Source organism: Cyprinodon tularosa, unplaced genomic scaffold, assembly GCF_016077235.1.
Source record: "Cyprinodon tularosa strain WSP-4 unplaced genomic scaffold, ASM1607723v1 ctg212, whole genome shotgun sequence".
Taxonomy (NCBI): Eukaryota; Metazoa; Chordata; class Actinopteri; order Cyprinodontiformes; family Cyprinodontidae; genus Cyprinodon; species Cyprinodon tularosa.
This window is the reverse complement of record NW_024038786.1, coordinates 431,570-456,255: the sequence shown is the minus strand read 5'-3', so window position 1 is coordinate 456,255 and position 24,686 is coordinate 431,570. Positions and strand designations below refer to the sequence as shown.

At 37.8% G+C, this 24,686-nt stretch overlaps 1 protein-coding gene across 1 annotated transcript; it reads right to left on the bottom strand.

Moving 5' to 3' along the window:
* LOC119783868 (activin receptor type-1C) lies at positions 1-24,686 on the bottom strand. Its single transcript, XM_038285570.1, has 9 exons — positions 24,352-24,686; positions 16,568-16,798; positions 12,612-12,854; positions 10,878-11,108; positions 10,619-10,786; positions 9,794-9,950; positions 8,629-8,753; positions 8,341-8,471; positions 1-1,271 (listed from the first exon to the last, which is right to left on the bottom strand). Exons 1-9 carry the CDS (start codon positions 24,419-24,421, stop codon positions 1,146-1,148), a joined length of 1,482 nt encoding a protein of 493 aa, XP_038141498.1. The 5' UTR covers positions 24,422-24,686; the 3' UTR covers positions 1-1,145.

The following is a 24,686-nucleotide window of genomic DNA, read 5'->3' as shown; positions in this document are numbered from 1 at the left end:
TTATACGGTTTGCTCCTGGAATGAGTAAAATGTTGCCATTTTAGAAAGAAAAGAAGTTTTGTTAGTCCTCCTGAACCCCAATTAAAAGCTATAAGCTAAAGATTCCTAATCAGACTTCACTCAAACTTCTTTTGCAGTTTGAATATGAAATAGTTAGATGCTACAATCATGCTGTAAAATCAAGGTGAAAGTCAGTGGGTTGTGATAAGGAAAGTACTTTAGTCTATAGAGCCACTTTGGTCACTTCATTATCCTTTAACATGCCAGTCAACATTCACATTTTCACAAAAGAATGTCTGATAAAGTCAATACCAATGAGACATTTTTCAAGGTTTAATTTATAAAAAAAATATTGTTAACCAACTTTATTCATTTGACATGAGAGTAAATATGTATTGTTTTATATGATAATATTCATAAAATAAAGACAAAAAATTATAATGTAATTCTTTAACATTAATTTTTGGTGTGTTTTTTTCCTTGCTCATTTTAAATTTTTGTTTGTGGTTAAAAACTTCACTTTGCTGGGTAAGAACTCTAATGCTACATTTGACTGCAACACTCCCCCTAAAAAATAGAATTTTCCCTTAAGTTAAAACATTTTCAGATTTCCTTCCTGAGAGCTCTGCAATAAATATTCTGATTAACTTCAAAGTTTACATTTTCTAAAAGGCTTATATATACTCTGGTTGTCTCTTCCATTTGTAAAAAGACAGTTCCCTTTACCAAACCTTCAGGAAAGTGTATACAAAAGAGATATTATAATCGTGCAAAAATATTTCATATTTTCCAGGAAAATCTGTATGTGTGTTGGTAAAACACGTGTCGAATGGGGTGTATATCTCCATAAGCAATGAAACAAAAACAAAAAATTGTGCAACTTCAAGCTTTGGGCACTTCAGATACTGAGGTAGCAAAATAATCACATTTAACATAACATGGGTCTCTCTACCTAACTACAGCTGAATGAGAAGTCAGTTGCCTAGATGTCTATGTTCGAAGATTCGACAGACTCCCCATTTTTTTTTTATCGTTTGGCAACAAACACAGGTTGTGGTTTCCTGCTGAAAAGCAGAGTCTATTTTCTCCAAGTTTATTCCATGACACCAGTGTCAACACCAGTGATGACCTGCAAGCGAGCGAAACTAGTCTTTGATGTCTTTGATAGCCGACAGCTGAGCCACAGTTTTCTTGACTCGAAGTGCCGTTAGTCGCGCAGAAGGATTGGCATACCAGCACTCTCTCATCAATCTTCCCAACACACGCAGGGCCTGGTAAAATGACAAGATAACGTTACTGAAATGACATCTTGTATGAGAAAATAAGCATGGCCTTAAATAGTGTTAATGAAACATGCCCAAATTAATTTGAAACAGCAAAAAAAGTTTAGTAAATGATGCAACCTGATTTCTAATCAAACATTAAAAATTCGGAGGTGATCACTTACAATTATTGAGAGTAAGTTGTGATTTTGCTTCAGTACTCTTGATTCAAAGCAATAAGTCAATAGTGAGCTCCTACCGAATCAAATAAAGTGTACTAGTAAAAGTATGCATATGCAACCTATTTACCTACTTCAAAGTAACGTATTTACCCACATGTGGTAAACGATTGGTTGTAGTACCATGAAACATTTAAGCATCTTGTACTTTTACAAGCACCAACCTCAAGTAATTTAGTTTAATTGTTAACAATAATGTTCAACCCCACATCTTTTTTGTTCTTTTGGAAATTATTATCATATTTCCTAATAGCGTATTAGGGAAGACAAATGCACTACACCTTAAGTCCAGAAGGTGGTCATAAAATAAAGACAAATAAAAACAAGGAAAGTCTTACTAAAAAGCTCATCTTTTGTTGTTGTTTTTTTACCCAGTAAATGGAAAATGGACTGTACCTATATAGCGATTTTCCAAGTCAGAGGACCTGACCAAAGCACTTTACACTACACTCAGTCATTCACCCATTCATGCACACACTCATAATGGTAAGCTACATTTTAGCCACAGCTGCTCTGGGGCTCACTGACAGAAGCGAGGAGCCAAACACTGGAGCCACCAATCCCTCCACCACAATCAGTAGGCAATGCTAATGAAATGTCTTGCCCGAGGACACAACGACACCGAGAGCCGAAGCCAGGGCTTGAGTCGGCAACCCTCCGATTTGAAGGCTTGAAATTCCTTCATCCAAGGCTACTGTAGCCCCTAGTAGGAGCAACAGGTCTCTTAAGTTGAAATACTGAATAAAGCGTCATAAATATTTTATATAAATTGTTTTCTAACCTGAATTTAACCAAAGTTGTTGCTTTGAAACATCAACTAATAAACACACTTAGCAGTAAACTTCAAATTTAGATATCTATAGTACAGAGTGCTTAGTAGAAATTGTATTTATAGAATAACAACAACAAAGAAACAGAAAATGAATTGTAGTATACAATTTGAAGCTATGATTTAAAGCTGTAAATGTTCATGTAAAGTAAAAAAAATTTATAGGCTATAAGGAAAGGAGAAGCTTTTGGGAAACAGCATTCAAACCTGGAACTGTGGCTTCTCCTGCTGAGCTATTTGGATAAAACCACTTTATAAGTTCATAATCTACAATTTTAGCTTAACATAAAATTGTTTTTAAGGAAAGTGAGTTTTTCAGTGAATCAGAATCAGAATTACTTTATTAATCCTTTGTGGGGATTTTTTTTGCAGTGCAACTTTTTACAGAAGAGAGAAAAATAAGACTGCAAGTACAAAGGAGATCTAAGAATAAAATAAGATGAGGGTAAAAATAAAATAAGGTAAGGATGATATGTGCGTGGTACCTAAATAATAAGTAAATGTAATGTCCTGTGAGGCTGGAGTAGCCGCAAGAGCTGCTGGGTAATGTCAATATGGGGAAAACATCACCATTTTACCCGGGTTTTTTGTTAAAGAGGGTTGTTTAAGATAAAAATATCTAGAGGTTAAAGTTGTAAGTGTTAACATTGGCACCACAGGGTTCCTGTGTGTGGTTTAGTGCGAGTTGTGAATCTCTACTATAGAGGATCTTTGTGGAGAACTTGTGTAACCTACACAGGTAAAAATAATCTTTCTAATCATAGTGCTGGGCTTAAAAGAGCACCAGAGCCTTCATTCAGTGCTGGTTTCTTGCGTGTTGTAGAAGTTTGTTTTGTTGCCTTCTAGGCTATAGCTTCTCTCAAGTATTTTCCCTGATGTTATTGGTTTTTGTTTGGTTTTCAGTATTTTTGTATTATTTGCCTCTTGGACTTTAATTAAATCATCCAAACTCATCTGTGCCAACTCCTCTCTGCATTTGGGTCCTAGAAACCTTCACACAACCCTGACAGAACAAGCATATCCCTGTTTTTTGAATTGTATAAATTAAGAGCATCATGACTGGACCTTGGTTTCAATGAGAGATATTTACCTGCTGTAAACACACTACAAATTCAAGCCTGGAAGTTACCATTAATATAGTCCCAGCTGCCAAACCAACTTTGAGAATAGATTAACGGTGGTATTTGTTTACACTAAATCCTTTATATCTCTAATTGAGCCACCACAAATGGATAACAGTTAGTGGGAAATGACGATCACACCGAAATCCCACAACCTCTGCAACCACCCCGCTCCAGACTGCCTGCACAAAGCAAAGCCTACAGCCTCTGCGGTTCCTCCAGTGTTGCTCCGCTCCGATTTCCTCAGAGTTCGACGAGAGCATGTACATGTACATGTAACATGCGGAAATGAACGCTTAATTTAATATGACATATTAAAAAAGTTCCCATCAGCACTCAGTATATGTGCAATTTCTGCCCAGCTATTTTCTTTTTGCTGTGGATTTTTGTAACAGGGATAACTAAGATCAAACATGGTTTGTATGAACTATGTTTGTTATTTACTTCAAAACTCAGCATCTGTTCATCCATGCCTGTGATAAGAAGTTTCCCTTGAAGTTTTAGATGCGCTGTTGGAAGTTGTTTTGACTGGATTTGATTAAACTTTTAAGCCCCCTAAAATAAAGATTTTTATCGAGATGAGAAATCTGCTTCCTGGTATGTTGAAGTACCAGTAGTTTGCATCCATTATTCTATGTACGGTCTTAGTTTTGGGGAATATATAAGAATTATGCTCTAATTGGGAGTTACTGATCTGATGTTACTATATTTTAATTTAACAAACCTTCTTGATGTTCTTTTTCTTATTTGGTACGATTGCAATTGCATATCTTGACCTTGCCGGACCGGAGCGGAGCAAAAAAAAGCTTGGCTCTGTATTTTGAGGGTGAAGGAAGAAGAAGACATATATGACTGCTGACGTGTGGAGGAGTACAGTTGGATGTGGAACAGCACATATTGATTAATATGACTGGCAAGTACTCCGCACAGCGTACATGAGCTGGGCGGAATCTGGGGATTAGAGTTGCCAACAATAGGCAAAGCTTATAGAGGAAAACCCATTCCAACCATACAGCATAACCAGACAAGCTTCAACAATATGCAGCTCTCCCGCTCCGAAAACTCCAGCAGGACATTTCAAAGTAGACTCTGTCTTGGTAAACTGACTGAACTGATGAAATTTTGAGGTCTACTTTCACTCACTACAAAACAATTATGAAAATTCATAAAGATACTTTTGTAACTAATTTAAAATATAAAAGTACTAATTTTTAGAAATAACTGTCACTATGGTAGTACAATACATTTCAGTGTATCTTGCTGCTCACATCTCTGTACTTTCAACAATCCAGAAGTATTTTCAAAGTATTTATCCCCAGACTAGATCCACATACCCATGAAAGTTACGCATTGGGAAAATTAAATTACCTTGAAAAAAATTCTATTGAAACATGCTTTGGCACTGTGTGAATTTTCAATAGCAAAGGGGGCTATTACCTGCTTTAGATCAAATCATAACCCTCCTCAAATGCTAATGTAGTGGAGGGGTTTCAGTGATCACATGATCCAAGAGGCTATGCGGTCAGAAGCTTAAATGCCCCAAATCAAACATGCTCTGGGGTCAAACAAAGAGCAGTTAAAATGTCCTAATGATAACCAAGAACAAGAGGGATGTGACATTGTACAGTATGGTGGAGCTGGAACGTTACCCTGGAGCAAGGCCTGGGGTCAGGGTTAATTGGTGGGTGCCACAGCCTGTAGCCTGAAGGAACAACGTAAGCCCATCCCCCAATGCGCCCACCACTTCCGGGGGAACAATGAGGGGCCATTGCAAATAGGATTGCGGACATGTTAGTGGTAAAAACTTCAGTGATCTGATCCAACAACACCTAAACTGCATCTGCAAAGAGAGTAGTGAAGGTCTGATAGAGTCCACCACTTCCGGGGGAACAATGAGGGGCCATTGCAAATAGGATTGGGGACATGTTAGAGGTAAAAACTTCAGTGATCTGATCCACCAACACCTAAACTGCATCTGCAAAGAGAGTAGTGAAGGTCTGATAGAGTCTGGGGTCAGGGATATATTCAACTCACACTTTCAGGGAGCTTCTTTTAGATTCTGGTTGCATGGAGTCTGAGTTAACTGCATTCTCTGCCTCTAATGTCAACGTATCTGTGGCTATAAGGTCTGTGGTGCCTATCGTGGTGGCAACCCCTGAACCTGGGGGTGGACTGGCAGTAGGGGGTCTGGTCAAATTGAAGAAGATTTCCTGCTTAGTCTGATTGGCTAGTGGCACACCTGAGGCAGCAAGCAGCTAATGTGAGGGCAAGTGTGTCACTGCCAGTCATTGACCTAAGGTGTGGATGAGATCCCTCCTGAGTACCTTAGGTCTTTGGCTGTTGTTGGGCAACCATAGTTAACACACCTCTTCAACATCATGTGTCTGGAACAGTGACTCTGTACTGGGAGACTGGGGTTGTGGTTCTCTATAAAAGGGCGGGGGGGGGAGGAAGGGTGTGTTCCAACTGTAGAGGGATCACATTTCTCAGCCTCCCAAGAAGGCCTTTGCCAGGGTGCTGGAGAGGAGAGTCAGGCTGATTGTCGCACCTTGGCTTTAAGAGGTTTCAGTGTGGTTCTCGTCCCGACCTTGGAACACTATAATGTGCTTGAGGGTGCTGGAGAAGGAATTCTGTGTCCCTTGTGGTGCCCTGTAGGCCAGTTGCGGTACAAGCAGAGCAGGAGTTTTGTCTGCATTGACGGTAATAAGTCAGATCTGTTCCTTGTGCATTTTGTACTGTGACAGGGCTGCCCTCTGTCACTGGGCTTGTTCTTAATCTTTATGGACAGGATTTGAAGGCACAGCCAAGGGCGGAAGGATGTTCTGGTTTGGGAACCAGTGAGTTTCCTCCCTGCTTTTAGCGGATGAAGTGGTTCTACTGGCTCCCTCCTGCCAAGGTCTACATACATCATGCAATGAGGCGGTACACAGTTGAGTGTGAGGCAGCCAGGATAAGAATAGGATTCTCCAAGTCTGAGGCCATGGTTCTCATCCAAAAAAATTTAACTCTGTAAAATCTCGTCCTACCTCTTTAGGTAGGAGGAGAGTTCCTCTCTTAAGTGGAGGAGTTCAAGTATGTTAGGGTACTGTTCATGAGTGAGGGGAAAATGAAGCTGATAAATTAATTACTGTAGTGTTGGTGTTGCTATAATGAAGACACTGCACTGGTATGTTGTAATGAAGAGAGAGCTGAGCCAAGAGGCAAAGATCTCAACTTAGGGTATATTCACACCTGCACCTTTAGGTCTATCTAAATTTTGATTGGATCAGTATCTTGTCATTCATCATGGGGACATGATATTTTCCAAGTAATGTGGAGCTTGGTTCAAAGTGACAAAAAGCTGGTGTGAAAGCAACTGTACTAACTGAAAAAGTACATATTGTATCATTTTAACCTTCTGAGCCACACTGCTCAGTAAAGATGTTTGAAAACACCCTTAGGTTTAAAAGAAGCCGAAGAAATGTTGACGTTACCTAAGCAGTTCAGTAGAGGTTTAGGTAGGGTTCTGCTGATTTTCTTTCATGGCAAATAAAGCTGGCAGTCGTCAGCATGAATGAAAGAACACAATCCTGGAAACAATTGGCTGAAATGCAGGGTGGCTAGTCAGAGAGGCTTGGAGCAGCCTCTCTGTCACATGCGGTGGCTCAGACATTTGTTTCGGAACCCCCAATGGACGCCTTCCCCTGAGGTGTTCCAGGTACATCCCACTGGGAGTTGACCAAGGGATGCACTGAGGACACGCTGAAGAGACTACGGTATGTCTCTCAGCTGGCCAGGAAACTCCTCAGGCCTTAACAAGCAGAGCTTGAGGAGATACCTGTGGGAGGGAAATCTTGGAGTCTCTGCTGAGACTTCTGAAAATGTAGCTCCCAAGACCAAGTGCCAGGTAAGCAGAGGATGAAACTGAGATCAAAGCATATTCATGCATTAGACATAGCCTAATTGAGATTCAGCCATATATTGAATGTTATATGGTTGCCTTTTTTCAATAAATATTCAACAATTTTGATTATTTATAGCAGGAAAAATAATCCAGAATCAAAAATTACATAAATGAGAGATGACAGTTTAGATCAGCAGAGCAATTTGACAAGCATCATTCATGTATCTGTATTTTACGTAATCATGTCTGTAAGGCCGTAGCAATTCAGCATAGCAGCCCAGAGATAGATAGAAGCTAGAAACAGGAGGTAAGAGGCACAATCTGAGCTATTCGGAAGGAGACATCTAATACACCTTGGCCTTTCCACTTATACCTGATGGTCATACTTAGTTGGTTCATCTACTTGCACCCTACGCCGTGCTGCTTTGCCATACCATTTTTTTTTACCTCTTTGTACCAACCATTTCAGCCTTAATTTCAACTCTGCCTCCTGCTGATTTTATTGTGTAATCCCCGTAGGTTTTGCATTCAACACAAATGGATATCTAAGGGATACCCGCTACTCTTGAAGCTTTTGTGATAATTAAATTGCTTGTCTGTTTTATTGTTTTTTCTATGTTGTTATGTCTCTCTTGTCCCCCTTGTCCCATACAGGTCTGGAAGTGTACTTCTAGGATTACTGTATATCTTCTGTGTTCTTTTTTTTTTTGTTGCTGTTTCTGTTCATTTCTCTCTCTTTCTCTCTCCCCTTAGTTCTTATCCCCTCTTTCTTTCTCACCTCATCTCAATGTCCTTTGTATACAAAATAATTTTCAATAAAATTTCCAAGTGAAACCTTATGGCAAAAGTCTATCTTTTGCCATAAGTGATAAGAAGAAGCAAAAGCTATCATCTAGCTCCTCGACAACTATTCCCAGATTTATACTGTATTTGCAAATCAAGACACACAAAAAATAAATAAATAAATAAAAAATGAGGGTCAGCATTGCAATAAATGTTCTCTCACCTCACAGCTCTGCCACTGGTTGGGAATGTTTGGTCTGAGTTTCTGATCACAAACAACCCTTTTCATGTCCTCAATTGACGGATCAGAAGGCACCATGTCATAATAAGGCAGCTGAAAGTCTTCATGAAGTCCTAAGGGAGTTTAAACAGGAGGAAATTATACAACCGTCATGTGTTTTATAGGGAATTGGATTACTGTTTTTCTGATTATTTAGCTATAGCGTATTTCTGCTGATACTCATACACAAATGACTGAGGAGAGGGTATGGAAGTGCTGGGTTTAACATACCTCTTACAGAACATCTTCTGGCTAATTCCCAGAAAACTAAGCCAAGAGAGTAGATGTCTGCCCTCTTAAATGATTCAAAGTTGTTCATATTGATCGACTCATCCAGGATCTCTGGAGCCATGTACCTGCAGAAAACAAAGTGATTAAATCCTTTTAACATAGGGGGGAAAAACAAAGACAAAATACACTGCCACCAAATAGCAGACCTGGCTACAGTAACCGCAAGAAGAGTAAAATGGATTTTAACATAGTATTAAAATAAAAATAGCATGACAAGAAATCAAGTAAGAAGTATAAATTATTTGTTAAAACGGTTACAAAGTATTTTGTCTAATATCTAAAGATCATGTTACATGGCAGACAAACATATAAAATTCAGTACTATTTCGGGTATTTTATGGACCAGAATAAAGAAATAAAACAAATAACATTATTGCAAGTAGGGCTGCAACTGATGATTTGCGAATCTGTTGATATTTATTTGATTAATAACTGGATAGCAGCAGGAGGCTCAGCAGATAGAAATAACAATATTACAGCTTGTGCAGAGACAAGACCACTCATTATAAGATAAAACTATTATGTTTTATATTTGTCTGAGGCATTTTGTTCAAAACAAGCTTGTATTCACTGATACTTCATAAAAAATAATGCCTAAGTAAAAAGAAGAAATTTAAGTAAAACTTCTAAAATTGGCTCAGTTAAATGTAACTAGTTACTTGTTAGCTTTGCTGCACAGGATATATGTTGACTCACTTGGTGGATGCTTATTACTTTGTCTTGAGTATATAAAATCAGAGAGTAAAACAACTCAGATGTTGTTAATACTTTTAGAAAACCCACAGTCATTCTTGGTTGTCCTGTGAATGTCATGACTCAGGCATACCTCTAGGGTGCGATAAAGAACTAATAGCAGAGTTTGAGAAGCTGCATTCTAAGAAATGCTTTTGGGTTTTTAAAACTGTGTTTTAGTCATTCTTGTAATTCTGAGTTATCAGGGTTTTTAGTTTGTATCCATATTCAATAAAGCTTTATTGGTGCTAACTAAAAACTCTTTTCTTTTTCTTTTGTCTTTTTCTCTTCTTTTATAACATGTTAGTTAACCAAGCAAACACTTCCCACTCACTGCAGTTTGTTTTGAAGCTGTTAAGTGAATTGTTCTAACCTCTTTGTTCCCACCCTGTGGTTGGATGGTATGTCAATAGTATTTGTGCTGGAATCGTGTTTAACAGCTAAGCCCAAATCTGCGATCACTGCCGTCCCATTCCTCTTAACCAGGACATTTTTAGACTTCAGATCTCGGTGAGCGATTGCAGGCTTTCCTAGAAGCAACAAAGACAAAAACATGAGGTGTATCTTTAGGGTCATTTTATTTGGTATAAAAACTAGCTTAATACAGCCAGATGCATCCTGCTACAGTTTCACTGCCTTTATCACACTGTGAGCAAATTGCTTTTTGTTGCTTACTATGTTGTACTTTGTATGGGAGGAAGCAATTATGACTTGCATTGGTTTATATAGAATTCAATTACAAAACCCATTTCTCAATATCTGACTTTCCCCCCGCTAATAAAATGCCCACAAACTAGATTTTAAATGTTAAGCAGTTAAGCAGTGCAGCGTTATTCTATAGAGTAAAAGAAGCATTTCTTTTAAAAAGCTTCACCTGTTTTTAACCCCTCAAAAAATTTTATGGTGCTATATATTCACAAAAACTAGATGGTGCATCCTCAGAGTAAGTCACTGCCTCTTCAAAAACTCAGAAAAAAGGAAATTAAGTACCTACAATATATAGCAAGCATTAAAGCACAAAGAGATGCTGTTTTTTTTATTATTATCTTTTAACACTCAGATCAAGCAAAGCAGTACATGAAATTGGAACTAAGTGAATCATTAATGGTTTCTTTAAAATTGTTTTTACTGAATTCCTCTTTGAGGAGATAAATGCAAGCTCCAGGTTTTACAAAGGGATAGCAAAGAAAAATGTTACCTTGTGTGCCGATGATTTCCATGTGAAGGTGAGCCAGCCCGCTGGCTACAGACAGAGCCAGACTGATCATGCCCTCCACCGAGACTGTGTACCTGTTCAGGTAATCATACAGGGAGCCATGCTCATGATACTCTGACACCAACCAGAGCTGGGTCCATGAACCATTATCTGCAGATAACAGCAAGATATGCTGTGAAATGTCAACATATTCAGGCTACAGATGTAATTTGTTCTTGCTCTAAACTTGTTAATCTGATACCTTTGTTATCAGCAGCAATGAAGCCCAGTATATTTTCATGCCTGAGCATGATGGTCTGATAAATCTCTGCTTCCCGGAACCAGGACCGCTCATCACGGGAGGAGAAGATCTTCACAGCTACATCCTCTCCCCGCCATTTGCCACGCCACACCTCGCCAAAGCGACCTTTTCCGATGGTCTCCTGCAGGACTATGGTCCGAGCAATGGTCCTCTGCACCAACAGCGGTAGCCCTAAAAGATACATCTCATATTATTTAAAAGTTTTGCTTACAGTAATTATTAATCCTTTGACCTGTTATCCATAACAGAACATGATGCAAGAAATGGCTTTTAAAATTCTCCTAATTAGTCAACAAAGTCGGCCTGTGTGTAATTTATTATCAAAAACAAATTAAGCTGTTGTGTAAAGGCTTCAGAGTTTTGCTACAGAAATGTCAGTAAACAAATAGCATCATAAACCCAAATCTGGGCCATCATGGCAATTTATCCAACCCTCAAGAGCCAAGAAAGGAATATGTAATAAAGTAGAGGCATAATTATGTTTTTTAAGTGTACAAAGTCGCTAAAACTGTTAAATACATATTATTAAAATCATAACAACATGGCTTTTTCTAAATGAAATAAAGAAATCAAATATTTTATTTAGACAGCTGTTACAGGCCCTTTTAAAGACTCAATGATGCTGGATTTGCACAATAAAATAAATATGACAACCCGCTTTTATGTAACAATATCCCAAACTGACAGTAATTTTCAGAGCATGGCACAAGAGGCCAGAAAGGATTAAAAGAGTCTTCATTACAGAAGCCCTGGAGGAGCTGCAGAGGTTCATAGCTTAGGTGGGTGTATCTTTTAGTCACTCCACTTCAAAAGTCAGTGTTTATGGATGTATGGCAGAAACAAATTAAACGGAGATGCAGTGAACACAAGAAAGGAGCACTAGTTGCAAAGCTCTATGTGTGTAGGAAAACTACCATGCCATGTCGATCTGAACACAACATAACTGTGCAGCATGGTGGTGGCAGCATCTTGCTAAGGAAATTATTTTTCCAGTAGAAAAAGGAAGAGTTAATAAAGGGAAATAAAGCCAAATTCTAGAAGAATAACTGTTAGAAACTGTAGGATTTAAAATTGAGGTGGAAGTTCACCTTCCAGTCGGACTGTGACACTAAACTGAATGGTTTAAAGCAAAGCATATATGTCTTCAAACAACCCAGTCAATGTCCAGAACTAAATCCAATAAAAATCTGTAGCAAAACTGGAAAAATCATATTGAAAATGATTTATTTTCTTTTTAAGAAAATTGTTTCAATCTCTAGTTGGTAGACAGAGACTTGGGGCTGTAATAGCTGTGAAATGTGGTTCTAGAGCATTGGGAAAAAATATATGCTGCAATTATGTGTACAGTTATGGGGGAAAAAAATTATTAGACCACCCTTGTTTTCCTTTTTAGTTTTCTGTATTCTTCAGGTGATTTGTAATGTTTCGAACATACAATAAAAGAAAACAATGGTGGTGTCAGATTCCATGATTATATATTATTGGCATTTATTTACTAAATCTTTCAAGCAAATTCACAAATATGCATCATTTGGTGTTTTTCTATCACATGTAATACTATAAAAAGAGATAAAGTGTTTTGATTGTAACTATAAACTATTTACATGAATAGTTAAAAATAAACTCCAATTGTCAAGCTAGTGATCTTTTGAAAAAAAGTAGGATTCCTCTCACCTGACCCTGAACCAGAGGTGCTCATGTCATAAATCAGATCTTGGAGACATTTATCAGGAGACATCAGCATCTGATCATCCAAAGGCTCCTCAGAGTCTTGCCTGTTGGCTCGGCTGTAGGCACAACGGTGTCCCTGCACGACGCACACACCCAGCAGGATCCCAACAAACAGCAAGCAGGAGGGCACCAGGATGACCACAGTGAGCTGCAGCCTGCTCCAGACTGGCTCCTCTGCAGGCCTCTCTGATAGAGCACACATAAGGAGCAGCATTATTCGCATTTTAACGAATCATTAAAGGCTGGTTTGATTTAACAGGAAAACAATAACTATAAACTTGGATTTGCATTTGAGATCCTTGTCTCTTTACTCCCCCTGGTGGTGATGTAGCTAATTGGGAGTTGTTTGGGACTTAATATTGCTATAAAACACTACATAACACGCAACTGTAGCTCAAATTCACTCTCGTATTGAAAATCTTAGAGTCAAAGTAGCTGTTAACATTCTTTGAAAACTCAGGAAACAGCTGCATAACTACTAAGAGATGTCTTAATTTTTAGAAGTGGAAACTCATTTTGTAAATGCATCGGCTCTTTGGGCCAAATCCCCATTTACCCTGAGAACCAAAGCATTTAATCAATATGCATAAATGCTTTTAATCAAGGGGAATAAAGAGGCTTTTAGCACCAATAAAATTCACTCTGTAGAAAGCAAAACATATTTTAATCATTTTAACTAAAATGCATCCATTTTTGTGGAGTTTGTGGTGATCACTGATTAAAAAGAAGTGCACTAAGAGGCCTTGTTGTACAAATGTGAGTAACACAAAGTAATTTGGCAATTCTGTCTGCAACCTTCATTGTGTCTGTGGGAGGATGGAGGAAACCTGGGAACCATCGAAAATGGATGAGCAGGTGGGTACTGTGATAAAATTAATTTACAGACAATAAAATGACATCCTCTAACAGATGTTTTTCAAGGTCTGCCTTGTATTAAGCTCTATCCATCTCCCCAAAAACTCTGAGCAGCTTACTGCCTCTGCTAAAGAAAAATAAACATCTTCACAGCATGATGAACCCACTAACATGTTTCACCTAATGTATGGTGTATTCAGGGTGAGGTGCTGTGTTAGTTTTCTACCAAAATAGTGTTTTGCATCTAAAAAAAGGTTTAAATTCCATCTGACCAGAGTTCCTTTTTCTACCTGTTAACTGTGTTCTTTACATGGCTACTTGCCACACTATCTGGATTATTTATATATGTATATATATTAAAAAATACACAATACTACACACTGCTTTTAATTGACCTATTACACAAATTTACCCCAAATCCACTGAAGTTCCTGGTTATAACCTAATATTAATACCAGTATACAGTCTTTTGTCTGAGAAAAAGCTTTGGTGAAAATACTGAAGTAAGAAATTGATTATCTACAAATCTATGAACATGTTGTTATTTAATTCATATCCAACTCCAGCTATAGTAGAGCGCTTTCAGGTTTCATGAGCCTGAATTGTCCTCACCAGCAGATTCTCAAACATTTATTATGTGCAAATCAACTGTGAACTCAGCCACAGTTTCCTAAGACATCTTTCCCCTTCGACCCAATTTATGTCCTGCCAAATGGGGCTCTAAGTGAAGCACAGCAGACATGATGCAAACCAAGAGTTCACTCTCCTCTTTCCCTGTAGAATAAGACCTTATGATCAAGTGAATGTCTAGCTAAGAGACAGGCTCCTTAAAAAATGCTTGCAAATAGATACAAGTGAACAAAAAAATGAAACAAAGTTTTCCAATCCACATTGAAAATGCCCTCCTATGTTTTCTGCTTGCATAGATCACAGACTATGTGACTACATGTTTTCTATTCAACAGCACAATGAAACGCATTGATTTGGTTGTCCTCATTCAGAGTCAATACCATCGTCGCCTCGGGGTCCTGACCCCAACAACCTTATACACCAACTGACATTCATTTCTGTAATAAATATGCTGCACGTTAGTGGGCCATTAAAGAACTTACCACTCCTATATTTTGAGGTATTCTTTATCAACACTGAAGTTTTCTTTTTATTTCTAAGGAATCTAAAAATAAGTAATATTCTTATGCTAGCAAATAAACCACAAATATTTGTATCCATATATTAGGGAGTCCTGGTTTGATGCAGTTTACTTTGGTCTCAAACTTTAACTTGTATATTTAAAAGATTTGTTGGTCAGTTAAGCGTCTTTTTATTCACTAACTGAAAATATAGCTTCAAAGTTTGAAATGTGTAGATCTTTCTTTAAAAATATATATTCCTGTAGGTTTTATTGCAGATATACGATGCTGGAACAAAAGTTGGGTCTTTAAATATTTAAACTTCTTGTAATCTTTAAAAACACTTTATCTCTCTAGTTTTAACAGTGTCCTTATCAAGGATATTTTAGGCTATCTAAAACGCTTTCTACATATAATCTTTAAATCATGCAGCCATAAACAAGCTCATAAACTGCAGAAATTCAACTGTATTGTGTATCTTCATCAATCACAACTTTACAAATATGTTATACTAGACTTTGAGGTAATGTTATGCATACATTCTTAAGTTTTGTTGCTATTTATGTTACAAATACAACCAGAAAAAGATGAGATTCACAGTTGCAGAGGCACACCAATGTAAAAAAAACAATTATCCATTTTTAGACAACTTGGAATGCATTGCAGAAAAATTTACCCTTCTTAAAAATGTCCTCTTTTTAATGTTTTGTCCACAAAGCTACATTTAATTAATTGGATTTCACGTCTTAAGATAATTTAAAGTGTTGCATAACAATGAATTGGAAGGAAATATTTCAATATCTGTTACAAATAGATGTCTGTTTGTTGTCAGCCTGAGTCCATAGTTTGTAGAATCATCTTTCATTGCAGCTAATTTTTATGGTATCTCTCCACCAGCTTTCCATATTTATAAACATTTTTGCCCTTTCATTTTGCAAAATGTTCAAAGGCCGAAAGGTTCTAAACATAAATTTTCAAATATTGCATTGGTTTTAGGTCTACCATTAACTCATGAGTACGGTTTGATTTTTAACTATTTGATAGTGAGGATTTGGTTGTTCAGTGCCTGAATGTTGGCTCATCTCAGCCTCTGACACTTTTTAGCTCCATCTGTGTTCCCCACAACCACAACTAGCTTCCCTGCACCTGCTTATGTAAAGCATTATGCTGCCATATTTCATAGAGTGGCCTCCTTGTTTCCACTTTTCCATGAGAATCAGATTTGATTAGTTAAATCTTACATTTTATACCTCAGTGCCATTAATTTATTCATATTTCCAAATAAACCTTTCACAGAACTGCTGTATTTATGCTTAGATTAAATCACACTGAGGTTGACTCTAATTAATCCAATTTTAAATTCCAATTTTAAGAAATATGTTTGAAGTTATTGATGATTTAAGGATTTTAAATGAAGCAACAACAAAGCTGAGCGCCTGTGTATCAAATTGAAGCCAAAAGGCAACAGATTGACACAGTATAAGATAAACCCACCTCTTAGTTTTCTATTGAACTCCAGAGGTGTGAAAAATTCCCCCTGTGCTTTAGGCCATTTTACACCAGGCAGAGGCAAACGTTCTAAACAACACGCCTGACAAAGTGTTTATTTATAAACCGGGGGGGAGGGCCGTCGCCTAACCTCTGCCAGCTTTGTTATGTCACAGGATCTAGGCGGATCAGCATCCACCTCGTCTGGCTGTGACCAGAATGAGTGGGAAATCCCTCACAGAGTGGATCGGTGCTTCTGTTGGCTGAATAACATAACTGAGACTAATAGACTGTGGAGAAAATGGGCTTTATGTTTCTGTCTTGAAAAATAAAATTGTAACAAAGGGTTAAAAAAAGTGAAAGTGACCTAAAACCCAACAGGTCCAGAGCCAGCATCAGATTAAAGAAGCAAATCCCTGGTTATACCTCGGTGCAAGTGCAGAGTCTCATTGTTGCAGAAGTCAGTGAAGCAACAGCTCCTCTTGGAGACGTTCCTGGAGCTGTAGCAGAAAACCTGACCCTTCATCTCAGAGGGAGAGAGGCAGGATTTGACTGTCTCCTCCTTCCCTTCAATCAGCATCACTGAGTTCCAGCAGGCTCCATCTGCGGCCGTCTCACAGGTGTGGTTGGCGCACAGCGGGCACACGCACTTCAGGCCTGAAATACAGAAATCAGATTGCTTTTATGACTCGTTTTCCCCTCCATTGGGTAATTCAATAATTTGCGCAGAAAAAAACCCCTTCAACAAAACTGTTTTCCTCCCAGACTCAATGCTGCTCCCGCTGTTATGTAAGAAAATCTGAGCTCTTAAATGGCAGGAGGTGGAGGAACCAGAGTAATGCCTCTTAGATTAACACCCACATAATCTTGTGTTCTACTTGGAGCTGTCATGCTTTATTTGATAAGCTGCTGAATGACTGATGAGTGAGATGAGCTGCGAGGAAAACCTTAGAAAAAAATGGATGAATGTTGCACAACATCAAACGAAGCCAATTGGAAGGTTGATCCAGTTACATGAATGGGTAAGAAATACAAAACATGTTATTGAATTATCTGAACATTTTGACATATCATTGCGAAAACAGGGATGAACCAGAAACAGGCCCAGGACAGGCTGGAGAGACTATGTCTCTGAGCTGGCCTGGTGTCGCCTCAGGGTCCCCCCAGCTGGAGGAGGTGTGTGTGGATCAGGAAGTCTGGGCATCTCTGCCTAGACTGCTACCTCCGTGACACGGCCCCGGATAAAGCGGAAGAAAATGGATGAATGCATTGTAAAAACAATCAATACATTTATTTGAAAATATACCAATTTCAAGAAAAGTTGATTTTTTAAATGAAGTAACACAAAAAAGTCTGAGTAAAAACTGGCAGTAAATGAATAAAGAAAGGAAATAATCCGCATAAACCCTCACACATACACCTACTTAACTAGCTTCTGAATGTTATGGCTTGCTGACATTTATCTAAAGCTAAGGTCAGATGAGGGGAGGGAATTTTTAAAGCTTAATAAACTCCTTTACTTTATTCTAAAGCTTTTCTCAACAATCAGCTATGTAGCAGCAATTCCTCATCACATTTAGAATTTGAGAAAAGGGCGTTTTCAGTTTAAGCTGGTTTTACTCATCTCTTATCCTTTTTAAAGAGAAAAGGTAAAAGAAAATAAAGGTGGCTAGGTATATATATATATATATATATATATATATATATATATAGAACTGTAACTGGAGCGTGTAACAAAAGTAATTTCTGGGATTATTAAAGTATTTCTGATGGTGATTCTGAAGATTGAGAGAAAAAATATGAAATCTTGCTATTTGACTGTAGGCTTAAAAGGGATTAATATTTTTTATGCTGCTTTTTAAAAATTCACCGTAAAGGCAATGATAACAAGGATACCAAAGGATACAAGCAAAATTTGGAGTCAGGTGGAAAGAACATCAAGAGTACCGTTTAAGAACAACTTTTTCACTTCCAACATAATACCAATAATGCACCTTCGAGTATTGATCGATATTGACCGGATACTATATCGGCATTAATAATAAATATTTTTAGTGCTTATTTTATAGTGTGGAATAATAGATAAGGATTGATGAAGTGATTTTAATCAAACAGAGAAGAACATATAAAAACATCAGGAAAAAGATACAAAAACTTTAAACAAAGCAGACAGAAACAAAGTTTTATTAACAGTTTTCTAATATCAGAGATTTTATCAAGAGAGTCAGGCTGCAGACCTGCACGGTCAGGACCCTTTGTTGCAGACCTGCTAAATGGGATCTCCTGCACTGTCAGGACCTGAAGTTTATACTGGAAGTTGTATTCAAAGCCTTCAGGAATAGCGCGCAGCACATATTTGCTGTGAGATTAGAGTTTATGACAGTATTAAACTCAGCATAGGAGCAGTTAAAATTATACAGTAAGCAAAGATCCTCATAGGACAGCCAACCTCCATTGTTGTTCAGAAAATGTCTTATAGACCAAATGCCCTTTTCCATCCAGCGATCCATATACACACTTATTTCTATGTAGCAAATATCTATTATTCCAGATAGGGGTTTAGTGGGGAGTAAAATTGTGCATGTACATAAGTTTCCAGCATAACACTTGTTTGTGAAAGGAAGCTAGCTTCACTGGAAGTTTATCGATACTATTTTTTTACTTTAGAAAGGCTTCGAATCAACTTTACTTTTACTTTAAAAGTCTTTGAATAAACGTCCAGTTCTAACAGTTCAGCAGACCTCACAGTGCAGCTCTTGGTCCAGACAGTGCAGGTCTGGGTCCTGGCAGTGCAGCTCTGGGTCCTGACAGTGCAGCTCTGGGTTCTAGCAGTGCAGCTCTGGGTTCTGGCAGTGCAGCTCTGGGTACTGACAGTGCAGCTCTGGGTCCTGACAGTGCAGCTCTGGGTACTGACAGTGCAGCTCTGGGTCCTGACAGTGCAGCTCTGGGTTCTAGCAGTGCAGCTCTTGGTCCAGACAGTGCAGCTCTTGGTCCAGACAGTGCAGCTCTGGGTCCTGACAGTGCAGCTCTGGGTACTGACAGTGCAGCTCTGGGTTCTGGCAGTGCAGCTCTGGGTACTGACAGTGCAGCTCTGGGTCCTGACAGTGCAGCTCTGGGTACTGACAGTGCAGCTCTGGGTTCTGGCAGTGCAGCTCTGGGTACTGACAGTGCAGCTCTGGGTCCTGACAGTGCAGCTCTGGGTTCTGGCAGTGCAGTTCTGGGTCCTGGCAGTGCAGCTCTGGGTCCTGACAGTGCAGCTCTGGGTTCTAGCAGTGCAGCTCTGGGTCCTGACAGTACAGCTCTGGGGCCAGACCCCTCTTGATTTTAGAGGCTGGTCTATATATATTGCAATATTCACTTTATGGCTTATATTGGACTATTTTCTAAAATCAACATCAGATCAAGACAGCCTTAATAGGAACACATTAAAGTATTAGGTAATTAAAAACTGATGACTTCACAGCAGATATGCTCAGAATGACAGCCTTTCTGGTGGAGAAAAACACTTCAAAAGTCCAGCTGTGTTTTCAAAACCCAACTTATATGGTGTGGTTGATGACTTGATTCTGATTGGCTGCAGGACGACTGTTAGAAAGTGCTATAGGACATGTTTTAAAGAATTCTGGATCTGAATTATTGCTTTGAATCCCTCTGAAATGGTACTTTGTATTAGTATCATAGCCTACTTAGCTGCTTCTTTGGAATAAACGTATATTTTAATGATATGACTTAATATTGATTCAATAATTCTATTGTGTAAGTCACCATGATATGCGAGATAATGGATTTCAAGGTGTCATTATCAGTTTCCAATTCTCCCAGTGCAAAGTTCTTTTATCTCCACGGCCACTTGCATGTCAGGGTATTTTTTTTCTCTTAAACTGTAAATTTGTGCATGCACTGTAGTTTGTCCTGTTTTGGCCTTTTTCCACTGGTACCAACCATATTTAAACCATTTGATTTCAGCTTAACGTATTTCTATAAGGGTGGTTTTCCCATTACAGGTGAGCAATGTGGGCAAGGTTTTAATAGAAAAACTGTCCCCAAATCAACATATGAAACAATTACAAGGTAACAATGTGGGACCTTCTGCATAGTTTATGGCATTTTGTCAGACTAACAGTAGAAAAAGGAGAGCCAGAAAAGGCTAGATGTAAAAAAAATATCAAATTCATAACTTAATAGTCAGGTACACTCAGAAGTTAAATGTTATGATGGCCATCAGTCTCTTACATCTGATGAAAACTCAGATATGATGGGGTTATGCTGGTTCCATAATAAATTGTAAAGCTAAAGAGGTGGCATTTTCACTTGCTATAGTTAAATTTCCTTCATAAACTATGGGGGTTACCTGTGGCAGAATATTGTCTTTACTATTTATTCTGCTTATTCTTTTTCTGTCAAGCTTTTGTACTTCTTATCCTCTAGCATGTTCACTTTTATTGAGCTTTTTTGCTGGAGGTGATTTATAAATAAACTGACTAATGAATCCTACAGGGAACCTGTGAGATTCACTAAAAAGAAGATGGCATGGAGAAGCAAAGGACTCCGGACAAAACTGAGCATCGATTTATGGTCATAGATCCTTGTCTCTGGATGCTCCAATCTATTAAAATGTTATAGGAGAAGATATAAGTTTTATCATCTTGTCAGGACCAGCTCTTGTATGAATGAGCCCTGATTAATTAAAATGCAGAAGATTTTGAGAGATTCTGGTGCAAGATAATATTTAGCACAGTCCTGTAAACTAGTCTGTCCATGTACAGCAAAAACAATACTTTACAAACAAGAAAACTTTCCACTGTTTACAACTGCTTAAAAGCAACAAAACACTCATAGGTGTTTTTTTGTTGCTGTTTCTTTTTATTAATTATTATCTGGAAAAATGTGCAGGAAACTTGTTGCCGGCCTGGGCAACTGCCCTTATTGCACATATAATAAGCATTGCGGCTTATGACTGCATATAGAGTACACAGAATTAGCAGTAGGATCCCAAAGATAATATAAACTATTTTAATTATCGATATGTATTACTGAGCCCAATGACTGATTTACAGTTTAAAAACTTAATAAGATCCTTTAAAAACAGAAAAACCTCCATAGATCAGGAAAAAAATAGGCTTATGTCAGAGGATAAGGCTGGTTGGAAAATGTCAGATTATAGTCTCATTTGCATCAAACAGTGCAGTGATAAAAGTATTTAGCCCCTTATTTAGCTCCTTTTTTTCTTATCGGTAAATATTTCAGCTCATTCAAATTCATTACTGTGAGGCTTTTAGGATGACTGTCAATCCACTTTTTAATTAGTTAGATTCAATTAATTACAGCAATTATCCCAGCATTTAAGGTGCAAAGTAGTCCCAGACATAGTACCATCGCCATGTTTCACAGTACGTTTTGAGATGATTTTTGGGGCGGGTTAAGCCACACATGCCAGGTCACAAACCCTCCATAGTATCCCACCATTAATCATAATTTTACAGAAAAACTATAGAGTCAATAAAGTCTAGAGGATCATCAAAAAGGTTTTCTACACAGTGAGATTGTTGATTGTGAAACTAGGCTTTTTGTGAGTACCTGAATGAGTCACCATCCCCATTCTTGGAGTAATTTTGATTAATTATTCCCTCCTCAGAAAGGTCACCCTTATTGCATGTTTTCTCTATGTGTAGATAGTCACTCTGTGTTTCAAGAAGCCTCCAGATGGCTTTGAACTCTTTACAGAGTTATAGATACAGAATTTCTTTGGATCTGGTGTTATGTGTTGATCATCTAGTCTACTTTATAGCATCAGACATGTTTTGTTTCAATTACTCATGAACTCTACAGGTCAGAGAGAAGTGAGGCCTGGGTGTGGATAGTGTGACTGAACTCCGCTTGCCAAAAAATGTTAAAAACCACAGTGAATTTAAGACTTACCAAATGGGCCAGTTACATTCAAGAAGTCCCAGTCCAGTTTTAAAAGCCTTTTCCCTTGAGAGATGAAATGATTTGAAAAGTGCAATTTGTTTTTCTCTGGGTATCTTTCTTTAGAAATATAAATTGTTAAAGAATATTAGCAAAAATAGAAACTCTCAAAAAGGCAGCCAATATTTTGTTTGGGTTGCTTAGTAACAAGCTTGTCAAGAACGTTCGATTTTGCAGCTAAATTATTTCTGTAAGTGAAAAAGCTTGTTATTCCCTAAATTCCAAATAGGTTGTTTGTATTGTTTTTTTCCTCACATCTTAATTTATGGCAGGCGGGCCACTTAAAATCATATTGTATTTACTTCTGCTCAAAAATCTACTCCTGTACTCAAAATGATATACATTGAACTTAAGTATACCGTCTACCAATGTCTGTGGTTTCTCTGGTTTCAGCGTAAAATTTTAGTCACTCCAGCATCTTTTTAAGGAAAACAATGTGTTTAATGTATCCACAATCCTCGTGTTTGAGCTATAGCTTTACTATAACAGTCACCACAGCCTGAGTGAACCTCAGACTGTATAATATGATAATAACAAAGTCCAGCTTCCAACAAAACTCCCATCTTATTTTCATTCCTAAATTCTCCTCCAGTCTATATTTCCCACACTGTCCTCAGTTTCTATACGCCTCTTCTCTCCTTTTACATATTTTAATGTACTCAGAAATGCCACTCCTTTTATTTCCATGCTGCAAAGCCGAATTTAGCAAAACAAGACAACATTTTTTACAACTAGACATTTGTTGCGGACACTGATTTTAGTTTCACCTCCTTGTTCTCTTAAAATACAGGTTCTGGTTTTCAAGTGCCTAGGCTGGAATGTGTGTGCATTTTTGTTTTTCTCTTTATTTTTCATTTTCTGTCCAGGAATCTACAGTATGCAAAAAATATAATTAGCAAAAAATATATATAATTAAAAAACAAACAAAAAAAACACAAATAATAAAGACATTGCTAAAAGTCAGTAAGAAAGAATTTTTTCTATTTTTCTGGGAGTCTGAACCTCGTTTCCATAAGGAGGAGCAAAAGCTTTAGAGTTGTAAGAAACACCTTATTATACACTTGTTAGAAATGCCTCATTTGTTTGTTTGCGAGATCCTGGACTAAATTTAGACCAAAGTGACAAAAAAAGAGCAAATCCAGCCAACAGCAGAGGCAGTGAGGTTGTAACATCCTTATTAAAAAACCAGAGAGAAAAGAGAAGCGTAGGATAAAACAAACAAAAACAGATACTATAAAGTGATAGAAACATAAATAAAACTTTCTTTTCCATTCCTATTGATCACAGATAGGTCATCTTTAACTCATATCAAAGAATAAACAGTCATAAACTTTCCGTACCATATTAGGATAGTTCTGTATCACCTGGAATCCTTTCAGGGTAATCAAAAAACATCTTATTTTCTTGAATATAAAAATATTTAGCTGGGAAATACAGTTTTCCAGGTGAGGAAAAGCTTTCCTGATAAACAACTGCAACTTTTTCTCTTTTTCCTGCATATTTTTCCACAAAGTTTTCTTTTTTTTTAAAGAAAATATATCTTAATTACATCAGACCAAAACACACCACAACTTTGCACTTCTGATTATTGACAGAAAAAGTTTTTTTCCCCCTGGTTTCCCACCAAACATCCTGTAGAAGAATAGATGTTGTGTACACTTGACATGACTTGGTGATGAAAAGATGAAGGCGTTTGCAGGTGAGTTTACTGTTTCTGATGACAAGATAAACTTCCTCATCAAGTTTACTGTATTTAACTGCTTATAATTTCATCCATCGTCTGTTCTTTCTTGTAGTATGAAGAGTCTCTAAGAGCAGCATGCACAAAATTTAAATTAAAAAAAAAATGTGAATTTCTAAACATGACATCCAAGAAACTATAAATAACTTCTTCTTTTTTAATTCAGTGATATTTATTTCAAAGGGATTTTCAAAAGTTGGATTCTTTTCCCATTTGGCTTGTCATGTTATGCAACAGAAATAAAAACATTATTAATCTTCAGCTTAATAAAGAATATATTAAATCAGGTTTGCTGACAGAGAAATTGTATTAAATAATAAATCCTTCAATGAAAAACTCTGGGCATATATGAAGAATAAAGACCAAAGTATTATTAATATCATTATAATTATGTGGGGTTTTTTAAACCAGAGATTTGCAGAAACATCCATATACAGTAAATTATTCAAGTAGCAGCCTGATAATGACATGTTTTAGATGCACACGGAGACAAGCAGCCTACCTGCGGTCAGCTGAGCGACGCACAGCCAGATCAACGCCACCTGAAAGCTCTGCTTCCCGGCAGCAGCCATGGCAAGAGCCGCATCTGGTCCCCCTTCTGAGCGCGCCGTCTCCACAGGCAGCTACTCTACAGAATCCCCCCCACACACATCATGTTGAAGTTTTGTTTATGTTTGTTTAAACGGGAGAGTCCATGCGCTCTGCGCGTCCCGCCACAGTGAAACTGAGCTGAAAGGAAACTAAATGCTTGCTTTTGCTCCGCCTCAGTCTGACCAGGATTTAAGAGGATTAGCGCCACAGACCTCCGATCCAGACATGTGAATGGAGCAGAGTGAA

What these genes read in the sequence shown, in the direction of transcription:
- LOC119783868 (XM_038285570.1), bottom strand. Translation starts at nt 24,421, where the DNA reads ATGGCTGCTGCCGGGAAGCAGAGCTTTCAGGTGGCGTTGATCTGGCTG. An exon ending in CGTCGCTCAGCTGACCGCAG is followed by an intron (nt 16,799 to 24,351) that starts GTAGGCTGCTTG and finishes TCTGTATTTCAG; the next exon opens with GCCTGAAGTGCGTGTGCCCG. An exon ending in ACCAGTGGCAGAGCTGTGAG is followed by an intron (nt 1,272 to 8,340) that starts GTGAGAGAACAT and finishes TCATTTTACCAG; the next exon opens with GCCCTGCGTGTGTTGGGAAG.